The 12,520-nt window shown below is 42.0% G+C and overlaps 1 protein-coding gene across 4 annotated transcripts in view; it reads right to left on the bottom strand.

The window, feature by feature from the left end:
- Window positions 1–220: 220 nt before the first annotated feature.
- The window catches only part of CISD1 (CDGSH iron sulfur domain 1), a 20,908-nt gene continuing 8,608 nt past the window's right edge, over window positions 221–12,520 (bottom strand). For all 4 annotated transcript variants that reach the window (XM_006032405.3, XM_025214159.1, XM_025214160.1 and 1 more), the window contains 2 exons: window positions 7,975–8,180; window positions 221–679 (listed from right to left, as the gene is read on the bottom strand). In XM_006032405.3, coding sequence (XP_006032467.1) covers window positions 590–679; window positions 7,975–8,180 — 296 coding nt within the window. In that variant the 3' untranslated portion in view covers window positions 221–589. The remainder of the gene's footprint in view (window positions 680–7,974; window positions 8,181–12,520) is intronic.

Genomic DNA, 12,520 nt, shown 5'->3' with positions numbered 1-12,520 from the left:
TGTCTGCGAGTCTTTTATGTTTGTTCAAAATGCAGCATTTATATAGCAGCAGTCTTTAGTTGCAGTCCATATTCTTTATCATTACCTGCCTGATATCTTGTCCGTCAGTGGTTAGTTGCATATTGGCACTATAAATCCTTTTCTGTTGATTTTACTGCTTTCATAATACATTTACATCTGAGTGACATTCTTCTTTTCTGAGATTAATGATTCAGAAAAATTTATTGTTATCAACTTTTATTACACTTTCTACTAAGAAGTTTGCAAGTAGAACACGTATATTTGAAAATAATTTAATATATTTTCTTCCGTGTACAGGTCAAAGTACATTCGAAGTGTCATTTTAATTTTATACCTCTTAATGAAAGTGTACACTCACTCAGATACAAAATAATCTCAAGCCATGAGTATTTAACATATGTATTGTAGTGTTCCAAACAAGACAAGTGCCACAAACTACATATTCTGCAACATGTTGTATGTATACTATACTTAAAAGTCTTCAGCAACATGACAAACAGAATCTGCATTTACTCCAATTACAAAACAAAACAAATATATGACAAGTTATGGCTTCCATTTGTCCACTTTATGCTTCCTTTCTTTTGATGATCAGAGGACCAACGTTGTCCCCAGTTTCTTCATTGTGCTTTGTGTGAGAGCCATCGCACAGTGGAAACTGAAAAAGAAAAGGGAGGTTGAATAATTAAGTCTGAAATGCACCCATTTTAGCTTGTTTTTCCTTCTTTATGCCTGTAATACTTAACACTGTAAAACACAACTTTACGTGGAAAATAACCTAAGTGATACCACAAGAATCTTTCAGTAATGTCACTTGAACTTTGATTAGGCATGTTTAAGGTTTGTTGCCATCACCTGCAAATGTATGACACACAGCAGGCAACATGAGGCATTTCAGCCCATCATGAACACTGGAATCCCCATCTCAAGTTCTCTGCCAAGGCAGCTGAACCATAGTGGCCTCAAATTTCCCCCCACCAAATATTCTCTCCTTTCTCCCTGCTTCCCAATACACATTGCAACAACTCAATCCTCTACTTCAACCCTAAAAATCTTACAGGTTAGAGAGAGGCAGGTCTATGCCGTCTCTGTGGCAAGCCCAGGGATGCCACCTAGAAGCGTGACCTGCCTACCTGCTCCCAGGATGTATGCACCGAAACCCCAGAATTTAGGCAGCAGAGCTATCTGAGGGCAGCCCTGAGCCTACCTTAAGCAGGACATTGCAGAGAACAGCTTTAGATACACCCTTTGGGTGCCTCTAAGCCAGGTACACTGCTGAAGTTCTCAACATTAGCGTGATCAGAGTGCAAGCAAACATGTATGCAGGGCACACTTTGTGGCAGTGCTCCCAGGCTTATCAGTGAGATAGTGTAGACATGTCACAGAACAGGAGTAGGCAACTGCCAGCACAGGTGCCAGGGTTTGTCACTCAAAGGCATTTTGTTTGGCACATGCCCCTTGGGGAGGACAGTGGGAAAGGGGCTGGGGCTGCACTGCCACAACACGGTTCAGACCCCTCACAGCTCCCCCACCATCTGCCCCTGGCACACCAACATTTTACAAGTCAAGGTTGCAAGCGTTTTGGGCACTCTGTCCAAAAACATTGCTGATGCCTGCCCTAGAAGCATTCGGACAAGTCCTTCTCTACATCCTCTCTCTATTAAGGATGAACACAAAATAAAAGACCAGGTCTACATAAGAACAAGGCTCACCAGTATAAAACTATACGGACAAACCCTCTTGGGGTGGAAACAGGTTACACCAGCTCAGAGGCCTAAATGAAGTATTCTAGTACTAATTTAACTTTTACGAAATTATGCTCTACCATGCATTCCTGGCATAAACCTGAGCAAAAGTATTAAGACTTTCTGTACAGAAGTGGGGATTTAAAAGCCATTCCCTTTTTCTGTAAAGGGCACTAGAACAGTCTTCGAACAGAACAAACCAACAGTAACTCCCTGAGCTAGGAACAGTAGATTGGCTCTTATGCTACTCCCAATAGCTCTCTTCCTGTGTGTGCTGGAGATAATACTTAAATGTCAACAGTGAGACTATGCCAGACCCAACTGCTCTGGGATGTCTTCAATCCCCAGATGCAATTGATGATCAACACTAAGGTTTGGGTAGCAAGGAACTGCACAAAGCCATTCCCTAATCTGCCTACTTGTCTTCATCCAACAGTATTCCGTTAGCTGCTAGTATTTCTGGGGTTATTAACTGTGGTTCTTAGTGCTGCTGTAAGCAGACCATCCAACTCTTTCTCAAAACTTGGTGGGAAACTCTACCTTCCTGGATAACCTGGACAGCATTCTGGGAAAGTAGTGGAGAACCATAAATGTTGAAGAACCAATATTATGAATGGTTGAGCTGGTTTTCAAAGCAGGCATGTAACTTATCCGACTATAACCACTACCTGAATTTTAAAACAAAAATTCCTGTTGGGCCACCCCATTCAGATGTAATCCACACTGGACTTGGGCAAAGACTATTAATTATCGACAGCAACAAACATTAGCCCTAATAGCAAAAGGGACAGCCTGAGTTAACCCTGCAATGAAAACAAGTCCTACCTGATGGAGGTCTGACAAGTCCTGCCTTCTCTCCCTTGATCGCCAAGACTTTCTACCTCAGCAACACTCCTGAACCACTGAAGGATCTCACACCCTTAAAACTGAATCATGTTTCTATTTACAGACCACACTTAGATATAGCAGAAGCCATCAAGGCAAGGAACTTGTTTAACTGAAACCTTAAAAACTAGCTTTTTTTTGTCTTTCCCCTTTGGGGAGCAATTAAGTTTTATTACCCAAACCCCATCCAAGTAACTTCCCACAGAACTCAATTAAAATCATTCCTTTATTACCAGGTTTAGGAAGTGTTGTATAGTATTAGAGGTTCAAAATAAAGAGGAATACTTTAAAAGTTGGTAGACAGTTGTTGAAAGATAGATAGTTACTAAATGACAAATGCTGGTACAAATAAGGGAAGAAGTGTTCACATAAAGGAAAGCATTTTAATTCTTGTAGAACATGAGTGTGGCAGTGTGGGCTTTATCACAAAAGCAGTCAATATGTTCTAGTGGCTGCATGCTTTAGTTTACTACTTGTCAAAACTTAAAAGCTAACAGGGGTCATGAAGTGCTGATAAAACATTGGTCTCTGCTGTTTCTAGACACTATCTGATTGATTAGAAATCCATCTTTAAAAACTCCCCTTCCGTGCCCCACCAGGTTCCATGAGAGTGGACGGTTACCAGCTACATAATATTTCACTGAACATATTTCAATGAAATGCAGACCTTAGAGAACCCATTCAAATTACAAGCCATCACAGCTGGTACATGCCATAGTTTGCACTCCACAGATAATATAAACTATAGAAGGATAAGCAAACATTTAGGTGATAGACAAAGTGTAACATGGTTGACAGGGGTCAGGGTTGTTTATCTTGTGTCACCTGACCCAGCAAAAGGTGCATATTCAAATACACTATAACTCTGAGTGTAACCTCTTGTCTAGCGTCACTGCAGCGCACAACAAAAACAAAAACAAAAGTAATTCTTATCAGAAGACCTCATTTTTCTACAAATACTTAAAACTTGCTGTCCTGCAATATCTGAAAACACAGCTTCTTATACCTATGCAAGGTAAAAAAAAAAAAGACACAAACTTCAACATCTTATCCAACTTTAGTTAAGACTAAGTTATGCTAACATTAGTTTTTTAGGTCCTCACTTAAAATAAGATGAGAAAAACTGGATGATGCTGAAGGTTAACACCATCTGTCCTTATTAAAAATGCAAATGCGCACAGCCAGATGGGCAGTCTACTAAAATGTAGTCATCCTCAATTTTTGTATAAAAGTATCTCATGCACAATATAGGGATGCAGTGGGTTCTGGATTACTTTGTTAAATCAACAGGGACTCTGCACCAAAGGCCACTATTGGGCAAGTTTTTTTGGAATGCAGAACAAAGCTTCCAATAGTATCAGATTCCACTGACAAATAGAGGTCAAATAGACCTATATGAATGAATACTCTGAACTAAGTTACATTTAGGATTTATTTTCAATCAAGTTCTCTTAACTTGTTCTTGTGAAACATACCGGTATGTAGTTTTCATATAAGCATACAGTGTTCAAACAAATCTTAACCATGTCCTTTGTAAAAAAAACATGTTATTTCACTATTTAAGAAAACTATAGAAGATATTTGTATTTCGTAGAACTGTTTGAACACCACCACTGAGGATTTAGCCAGTGGTTCTCAATCTTTTTAGGCACCCCCATTTTTTATTATTAGATTAGAGCAATTCTTCTGATGCCAAGAACTCAGAAAGACCACACCACAACAGGTGAGAATACTTTTAACATGATGGATTCCCATCATCTTGTGAATGATGTTTGCACACCTAGCAGTGTTAACACTGCATGGTACCCCGTGGCATCCGTGAAAGGGTCAAGGCACCCCATGGGAATTTGCATGACTGGGTGAGAATCACTGGTTTAGCCACTATATAGAAGTTTTTAGCTGGATTTAGCAAGTTCTTACTGCTGGCATATTTAGCATCTTTAGATATACTTCATCTGCATGCAACTATATCTGTATTTGATCAGTGACTGAGTGGAAAAGTAAACATTGTACATCATTTAAAATCTTAACTGTATGCAGGTAATATCGTGTCATGCATGCACTGCAATACAGTTTTATAGACTTTGTTGTATGTGCAAAATGAAGGTGTGGCAAAATTTTCAATGAGTTGCTCATTAACTACAAGATAAAATTCCTTAAAAATAAGGAAGTAGCCAAACTAATGTTTCCTGCATAGTCAACTGCAATAAAGCCATATCCATAAAGAGTGAGAACAGAGCAAAACCTACAGCCACTGTAGAGAATTACATCCTTTTATCTGAAAAATCTCCTTTCAAAACTAGAAGAGACTATTTAAGGACAATAGATCAAAACAGAACAGCAAAAAATGGAAACTACAGTCTATGAAGGAGTACACTGTGAAAGAACATCTAATTGCTTGTTACATATGCATTCACTGAGCTCTTTATAAAGCCTCTTTATTGAGCCCCCAACTAGCACAGGGGTGGCTAACCTGCAGCACAAGCAACATTCCAACCTGTCACACACAGGATGCCAGAGAGGACACACAGCATAGAAGTATATACGGCAGAGAGCAGAAAGCAAAACAGCTGACTGGGCAGTGGAAAAGGATCAGAACAGCATTTGAGGAGGGTGCAGAGTTAACTTGTGGCCAGCTGCCAGTCTGGCACTACTGAACTAACATACTGAAGCATTCTTTTAATGCAACAGTGTTCAGTCTTCTGGTCCTGCATGCTAGATGAGTGGTGTGGGTCTGGTCTGTGGGTCAAATCCAACACAGGAACAGCGCGTGCGGTTGGTCCACTGGTGCAATCCAGTGTGCTGGCCCCATTCTGCATGCCAAACCAATCTCATGCATGGTCCAACCCTATGTACCAGATGTAGTCACACATGGCGCAGTCTAGCAGGCACGGCCATGTCATCCAGCCCACAGGGCTCCCCATGTGTTAAGAAATTTGGCAGCAGCTGAACTGCAATTAATGTTACCACCATCCCTTATGTATTCAGCAACTCTGCATTTCAAAATGGCGTTCAATGAACTTTAGTTAAAGCGCCCGCGCCACCGTTTTGAAACATGGCACACTGAATACACAAGATACTGTGGGTGTTATAACTAGAGCAACTCTGGAGAGCCGCTCTAATTAAAAACACTCCCCACCAACCCTAGAATACATGTAAAAATGCCCTGAGTATGTTTACCTGGGTCAGAGGCCCTTAGAGGTGTCAAGCTTCAAACAATCACTAATTACAATTTCAAAGGAAAAAAAGACACCCAGACTTATCTATTGGGCTTCAAATAAGAAGGAAGTCTCATACTGAGGAAATCATTTTCCCTCTGGAATAAAGATTCCAAGGGAAATTTGAATAGGGCAGGGGTGGTCCAACCTTTTTGAATGTGGGGCTGGATCACAAACTTTATCACCCAGTGGGCCGGTGAGCCATATTCAAAGACGTCATAGGAAGTGGTATATCAGGAAGTGATGTCACGTGACCTTTGACACCAATGAATTTGCAGGGGTTGACATGGTGCTGGTTGACATGGCATGCATGCCCAGGTTGACATGGTGCTGCAGGAGCCGCTTGGCTACAACTGGGGTGACCTGGTGCTGGAGAAGCCATGGGGCCAGGCCAGGGTTAACCTGGGTCCTGCCCGGCCTGCCGGTGCCATGCCCAGGTTGACATGGTGCTACAGGACCCACCTGGGCAGAACCGGGTCAGCACCGGCCAGGAAAAGCAGCATGCAGCTGAAGCCGACTTCCCACGTGCTGCTGGGGACGGGAGGAGGCCGGCCAGGTCTGCACTGGCTGGCAGAAGTGGCAGCGGAGCTGTGTGCTGCTCAGGACTGACCAGTGCAGGCTCGTCCCGTCTCCAGTGGCACGGCTGCACCGCTGCTTCTGCTGGCCGGTGCAGACCCACCGCTTCTTGTCCCGCTGCACGTGGCCGCTCCCCCGGGCCCCATGGCGGGGTAAGCAGCTTCTGTCCCCCTGCTGCCGGCTGTGGGCCACAGGCCGGCTCTGCCCGCCTTGCAAAACTCCATGGAATTTGATTGTTATGCCACAAGCAACCTGCAAAAATTGATAAGTCTAACCACAATTTAAGTAGACCTCTAATATTGTTTTCCTTGTGTACTGCATCTGTGAAGTGGTAAGAGTTCTTAGCTTTGCAATGCTCCACAATTTTTAGCTCCAAACTGGAAAGTTCCTAATATTTTAGTTCTTAGAATCAATATTTAGATTAAACACAAAACAAAACAAAAAAACCCTTTACTTCTTCATTCAGACTCCAGAGTACCAATGCAGTCTGTTTAACTATCCTTCAGACATGCACTACTAAACAATACGATACCATGTTTAACACTGACTTCTGGCAAGTATGATAACCCAATTTTATAAGCTTCAGCACAAAAATTGTACCTGCAGTGCCAAAATTCACAACCAAGGCTTACTGCCTTAATGAGTCACATCACAAGCCCCAGACATTTAAATTAGGCCAGACAAGTTTGGACCATAAATGGTGTTCACAAGCCACTGAGTAGAATCACAGATTGGGAGATTAAGGTTTGAAATTTAAGCCAAGTTTGGTGGCACGGTTTCATTGCTTTTTTGGTATTTGTTTACAATAATCTACATAATGCATCTGAGCCTTTGGCACTCAAGTTTAAAATGTTGCCTTTCAAAAAATAAGCTAAGAGCTTGTAAAAAGAGGGAGACATTTTAGATCATTTCAGGTACCACTGGAAGAGATCCATACTTCCATTCAGTAGTAGTGTGGAAGGTTGCTGTGCAAGGCAAGAACAGCTACAGAAGAATTTTGATAGAGTGAAGGTCATTAGGGTGGTACATGCACAATTCTACATCAACAAACATAATAACTTTGAGCTTGTTCCCATTTCAAATGCTAAAAGCAACAGCTCACAATTCAAAAGCTATTTGGACTACAGACTTTTCTGCATAATGAGACTTTTTCTTTGACAGCATCCCTAATGTCAAAGAATAAGTGAGTGTAGGATTCTTGTGCTACCAGTATAACAATTGTTCTACCAGCTGTGATAGGGATCATTTAAAGTACTCTGTAAAACCCATAACCTTCACTCTTTTTACAAATTATTAGCAAGTCTTCCCACATCCCTTCCAGCCCTACCTTTCTATGAATCTATGTCACCTTACAACTTCATGTAGACTATATTCCACAATAGCATGGATTATGAAACAAACGAGTACAATGCAGCAATTATGTTTTCCAGGTTATAGAAGTCTTTTTAAAATGCAAAATATAACCAAGATTTATTAAAAGGATACTTGCAAAATTGGCAGATTCAAAACATATACTTTTCTTCTCTCACCTTCTTAGATCTCCAACAACGACAGTAGACAGCTTTCTCTCCCAGGTCTTCCATGTCAAATGCATGGACTACCTTGGGGTTATCTTTCTGGATATGGAGATTTACCATTGCCTTGCAGCATTTGTCTTTAGAGAGAAATTTCTTGTAAGCAAGGTATCCAACAGCAGCTGCTCCAGCAGCTAGAGAGACGGCAGCAATCCATTCAACTAGAGAAAAAGGAGAAAAAAAAATGTCAAAACCTTTTATGTTTTATTAAATATACTTCTGTTGTTTATTAACTGCACTTCTATTAGACAAGTGTATTAGTGCTTAGGACCTCAGCTACTTTTCAGTATATTTTCCAGTCTTCAATACCCGTCTTCTGACTTCAGCCACTTAGCGCATCCCTTCCCATTTAACAGGGCTTCTCCCTACTCTTCCCTACATGGTCCTTTCATTTAGCCTTTGCTCGTGCAGACATCACCAATGCACAGTTTTGTTAATTGTGTCCTACATCAATTAGCTATTAAGAGATAGCAGGCAACTTCAGCTCCAGTTGTAGAATAGTTCTTTAAAGACAGTCTTTACAATGAAAAGGCACTTAAAAGCTCTTCAGACAGCATCAACAGTGCAGAAGGCAATTCTCATAAAGTTTGCTCATGAAGTTACTCTTCAACAGATAAACAGATCATTTTACCAAAGTGATCCTACGCAGCAAGCCTGACAGTATCAGCTTATATCTAGTCCATACCATTAAAAAAGTTTGGGGGGGGGGGTTTTGCAAGAAAGCACAATTAAAATCCCAATACCATATCAATAAATGAAATATTGATCATCAGTAGCCCAAATGTGCATCTCTCAACCTTTAACCAAAGGAAGTAGGCTGTCACCTATGAAAACATATGCCTCTGAACTTCTATGATGTTGCACTGCCCTGCCTTCAACCTGTAAAAGAGAATTCCATTTGTCTTACCCAGACTGAAGTGCCAAGTTTCTGAAAGATTAAACATGAAGTCTTTCCTTCCTCACTTTAATGTCCAAATGTGATCTTCAAATTTTCACATTCTTCTCCTCTTGCTTCGTATGATTTTTCCTGACTAACCAACTTTTGGTCCTTTCAAACTCTTGTCTTCTCTTTTCGACTTGAAAGACTCTTGAGCTTCTGCAGAACTGCCATAGAGTTCTTTTTGTGTAACACCCACTGCCATTTCTAAACCTGCCCCCACCCCACATGTGCTCAGCACAATTCGAGGAAGAGACCAGTCCTATCCTTTGATAAATGCCTAGTACATAAAAGGCAGTCAAAGCTGCCTCTGCCAATCTACACATAGGATCTGTTCCTGGAAGGCTCCTTCCATGGATTTGGAGTGTTCACATTTGATTGTTTTGATTTTTTTTTAAGTAGTCTCAGACCAGGCATTGCAACCTTGCATATTTATCATTGTTTAGAAGAGACAGAAAGCACATACTAATATAGAGGGAGGTAGGACATGCCACAACATGAATTTAAATACACATCTGCTAATTCTTGGTACTTTTTGCAGGTAATCCACTGACTTGGAGCTGAGCTTTTAGTAGGGGAAATACCAAGACAATACAAACAGATTTTCCCCACCTCATGTCCTATAGCCTTGAAAGTGACACCTCTCTCATAGAAAGTAGAATAAATGTACTTAAGTTCATTTCCCCTGAGAGTAAACATTATGACACTGTAATTAGTTAACTCATGCTAGCTCACAAAATGCCAACCTGTAGGTTTAAGTGACAAAATGTTTATAGTACCACAATAGTTACTACAGACTTTCATTATAAATTTGACTTTCTGAAGGTTTAACACAGGGGTGGGCAAAATGTGGCCCGCCAGGCTATTCTATCCGGCCCACAGGGCCCCTAAAAAAATTTAGAAAATTAACATTAATCGTCCCTGAGCTGCCTGTCATGTGGCCCTCGATGACTTGCCAAAACTCAGTAAGCGGCCCTCTACCCAAAATAATTGACCGCCCCTGGTATAACAGTAAAAGAAAAGAACCTTGTTCATCTGTTTTATAAACAAAGCATAGAAGAATATATTTATACCTTGCAAGTGTCCAGCAATTAAATATCAGATAGACTCTCCCTCCAAAGATTACAAACATTAATAACTTTTATTTTTGCACTTTATGGTATGCAATGCTGCAATGATTAAAATAAAAGGGAGATTTTATAAACTAAAATCTGTTCATATAGAACAAGTTTTCCAGCTTTAAGCTTCATATTAAGAACTGCCGAAATATTATAATCTATTTTCACAGTGAAGAGTAAAGAGCTAAGAGAAGGCAAGAAGTTTTTGGAGAAAAAGGGGATTCTATTTGAACCTAGCAGCACCCTCCCCCAAGGTCAACATCCGAACCCAGCCCTCTTTCCTGCCTATGCAGGGGGTCGGACTCGATGATCTATTGAGGTCCCTTCCAACCCTAACATCTATGAATCTATGAATCCCCAACAGCCTCCTACAATATGAAGGACAGGAAAAAAAAAAAAATGTTGCGGGCAAATATATTCAGGAGTGGCTAGGCTGCAGAAAACGTATTATCTGGGAGGTGGCCAACTCCCATTCCTATAAATTCGTGGACCACCATGTCTGAGTTCCCAACAGAACTAGGCCTATGGTAGGTCTCCTTTAAAATAGATCTCAGAGAAATCTGGATCTGACAGACACAGAGACAAAGTAAAGATCCCCACTTTCCTCTTTGGAGCACAAGGGAAGTAGAAAACAAAAACAAAAAAAACCCAAAAAAACAGCTGAAGGTCAAAGGCAGTACTGCATCAGTTTCAAGAGACTAGAAGTTAAAGGATACTGTGTACCTGCTGAATTTTTTCAACTTCAAAATAGAAGGGCCACCTCCCAGATGCAGCTGCTTTCCCCAGGTTCAGCTCAGCCAATCAAATAAGGACCAAGCTATAACTCACATTTTTCCTGGCTGTTTGACCAGTTCCCAGGTAGTCATTATCTTCTACTTAAGCCAATGGGGAACACAACAAACACTGTAGCCCCAGGGACACTTCTCTTGGCAAGTAAAGGCAATATGGCAAAACAGCTGAACAAAAATTCAACTCTGTCTTGGGACAGAGAAATAAGGAGCTCTCACATAACACTGACTTAAGTCTTTCTGAGAGTCACCATTAAAGAAAGATACATCCTGAAAATACCCCTCAAATCAACAGCAGCATCTAGGAACTAAGCTATTAACTCAAATAAACTTGCATGAGGCAAGGGCTTTTTAGGGGCAATATCTTCAGTTGGGCCAATTGCATGGTTGGAATAAAGTTAAACAAACTTTAGAATGCAAGGCATTTCTTCATCGTGCCTTGCATTCTTAAGCTTGTTGAGCTTTATTCCACCTATGTAGTTGGCCCAATTAAAGATATCGCCCCTAAAAAGCCTTTGCCTCACAATTTCTAGACCATCATGGCTATAGCATCACTAACAGCACAAAAACCTTGCATCACATTCAGGAACACTCCCATAAAAAAAAAAAATAAAAAAAATAAAAACTCCATTGAGATTTTTCAGCTCAGACACTATGAGCCATCAAATACCCAATGACAGGAAGAACCTGCAAGTAGGGAGGAGTGATTTTGGTCAGCAAACAGAAAATTTAATCTTTTGTACTTAAAAAAAAAATAACTAAAAGCCAGAATGAATATAAATGTGTGTGTGCACATTATACATGCACATACTGATTCTTAACGTTTATACTACTATGCTCAAAAAAAGTGAATAATTTTAGGAATGCACCAGTGAAGATTTTCTTGGCCAATACCAATGGCCGATTATTAACCAGCCATATCAGCCGATACCAATCCGACAGCCAGTTTACAAGAACGCAGCCCAGCAGCTTGGAGAGCAGCCTCCTGCCAGTAAATCTGTGGTGGGGAAGGAAGGAGCATTTTGGGAAGGGGGGGCAGATTGAGGCCCCCACAGTGCTGGAGGGAGTGGGGCAGGGGCAGACACTTCACTGCCTTGGCTGGGCATGCAACCCCGGGAGCAAGACAGAGCCATGGGCAGATGGGGACATAGGCCTGGCTCCCTGCTGCTGCATACAACCCCAGGGGAAACAAGGCAGGCATGTGCCCCCTTGGATTTGTGTGTGGGATGAAGACAGGCTGTCCACTGCAGGCACAGGGCCAGAGGCTACACTGGCCTCTTCCTGGTGGGGCTGCGTTTGAGGCAGGCAGGGATGGGGTGCATAGCAGTGGCACTGGGAGAGTTGGCTACAACATACCCCGTAGCCATCCCTCCCAGTACCACTGCCACCTGCCCTAAGCACAGCCCTGGCCCAGCTCCACCACTGGGAAGAGACTAGCATTGTCCCTGGCCCTGAGCCCACAGCAGGCAGCCCACCCTCGCCCCACACAAGTCCAGGGGGCACATGCCCCCCAGGCCTCCCCCAGGGGTCCACTCAGCAGCAGAAAGCTGCCTGCCTCCCCCCATTCCTCCCTCCCACACCCCCTCTGCCCACCCCCGAAACAAGCCACCCGCGGCTCTACCCCACACCCTGCCCCAGGGTTACACTCGCTGTCCTGG

Source organism: Alligator sinensis, unplaced genomic scaffold (genome assembly GCF_000455745.1).
Source record: "Alligator sinensis unplaced genomic scaffold, ASM45574v1 scaffold1274_1, whole genome shotgun sequence".
In the NCBI taxonomy this organism is placed as follows: Eukaryota; Metazoa; Chordata; order Crocodylia; family Alligatoridae; genus Alligator; species Alligator sinensis.
This window is presented reverse-complemented; position numbering and strand designations above follow the sequence as displayed.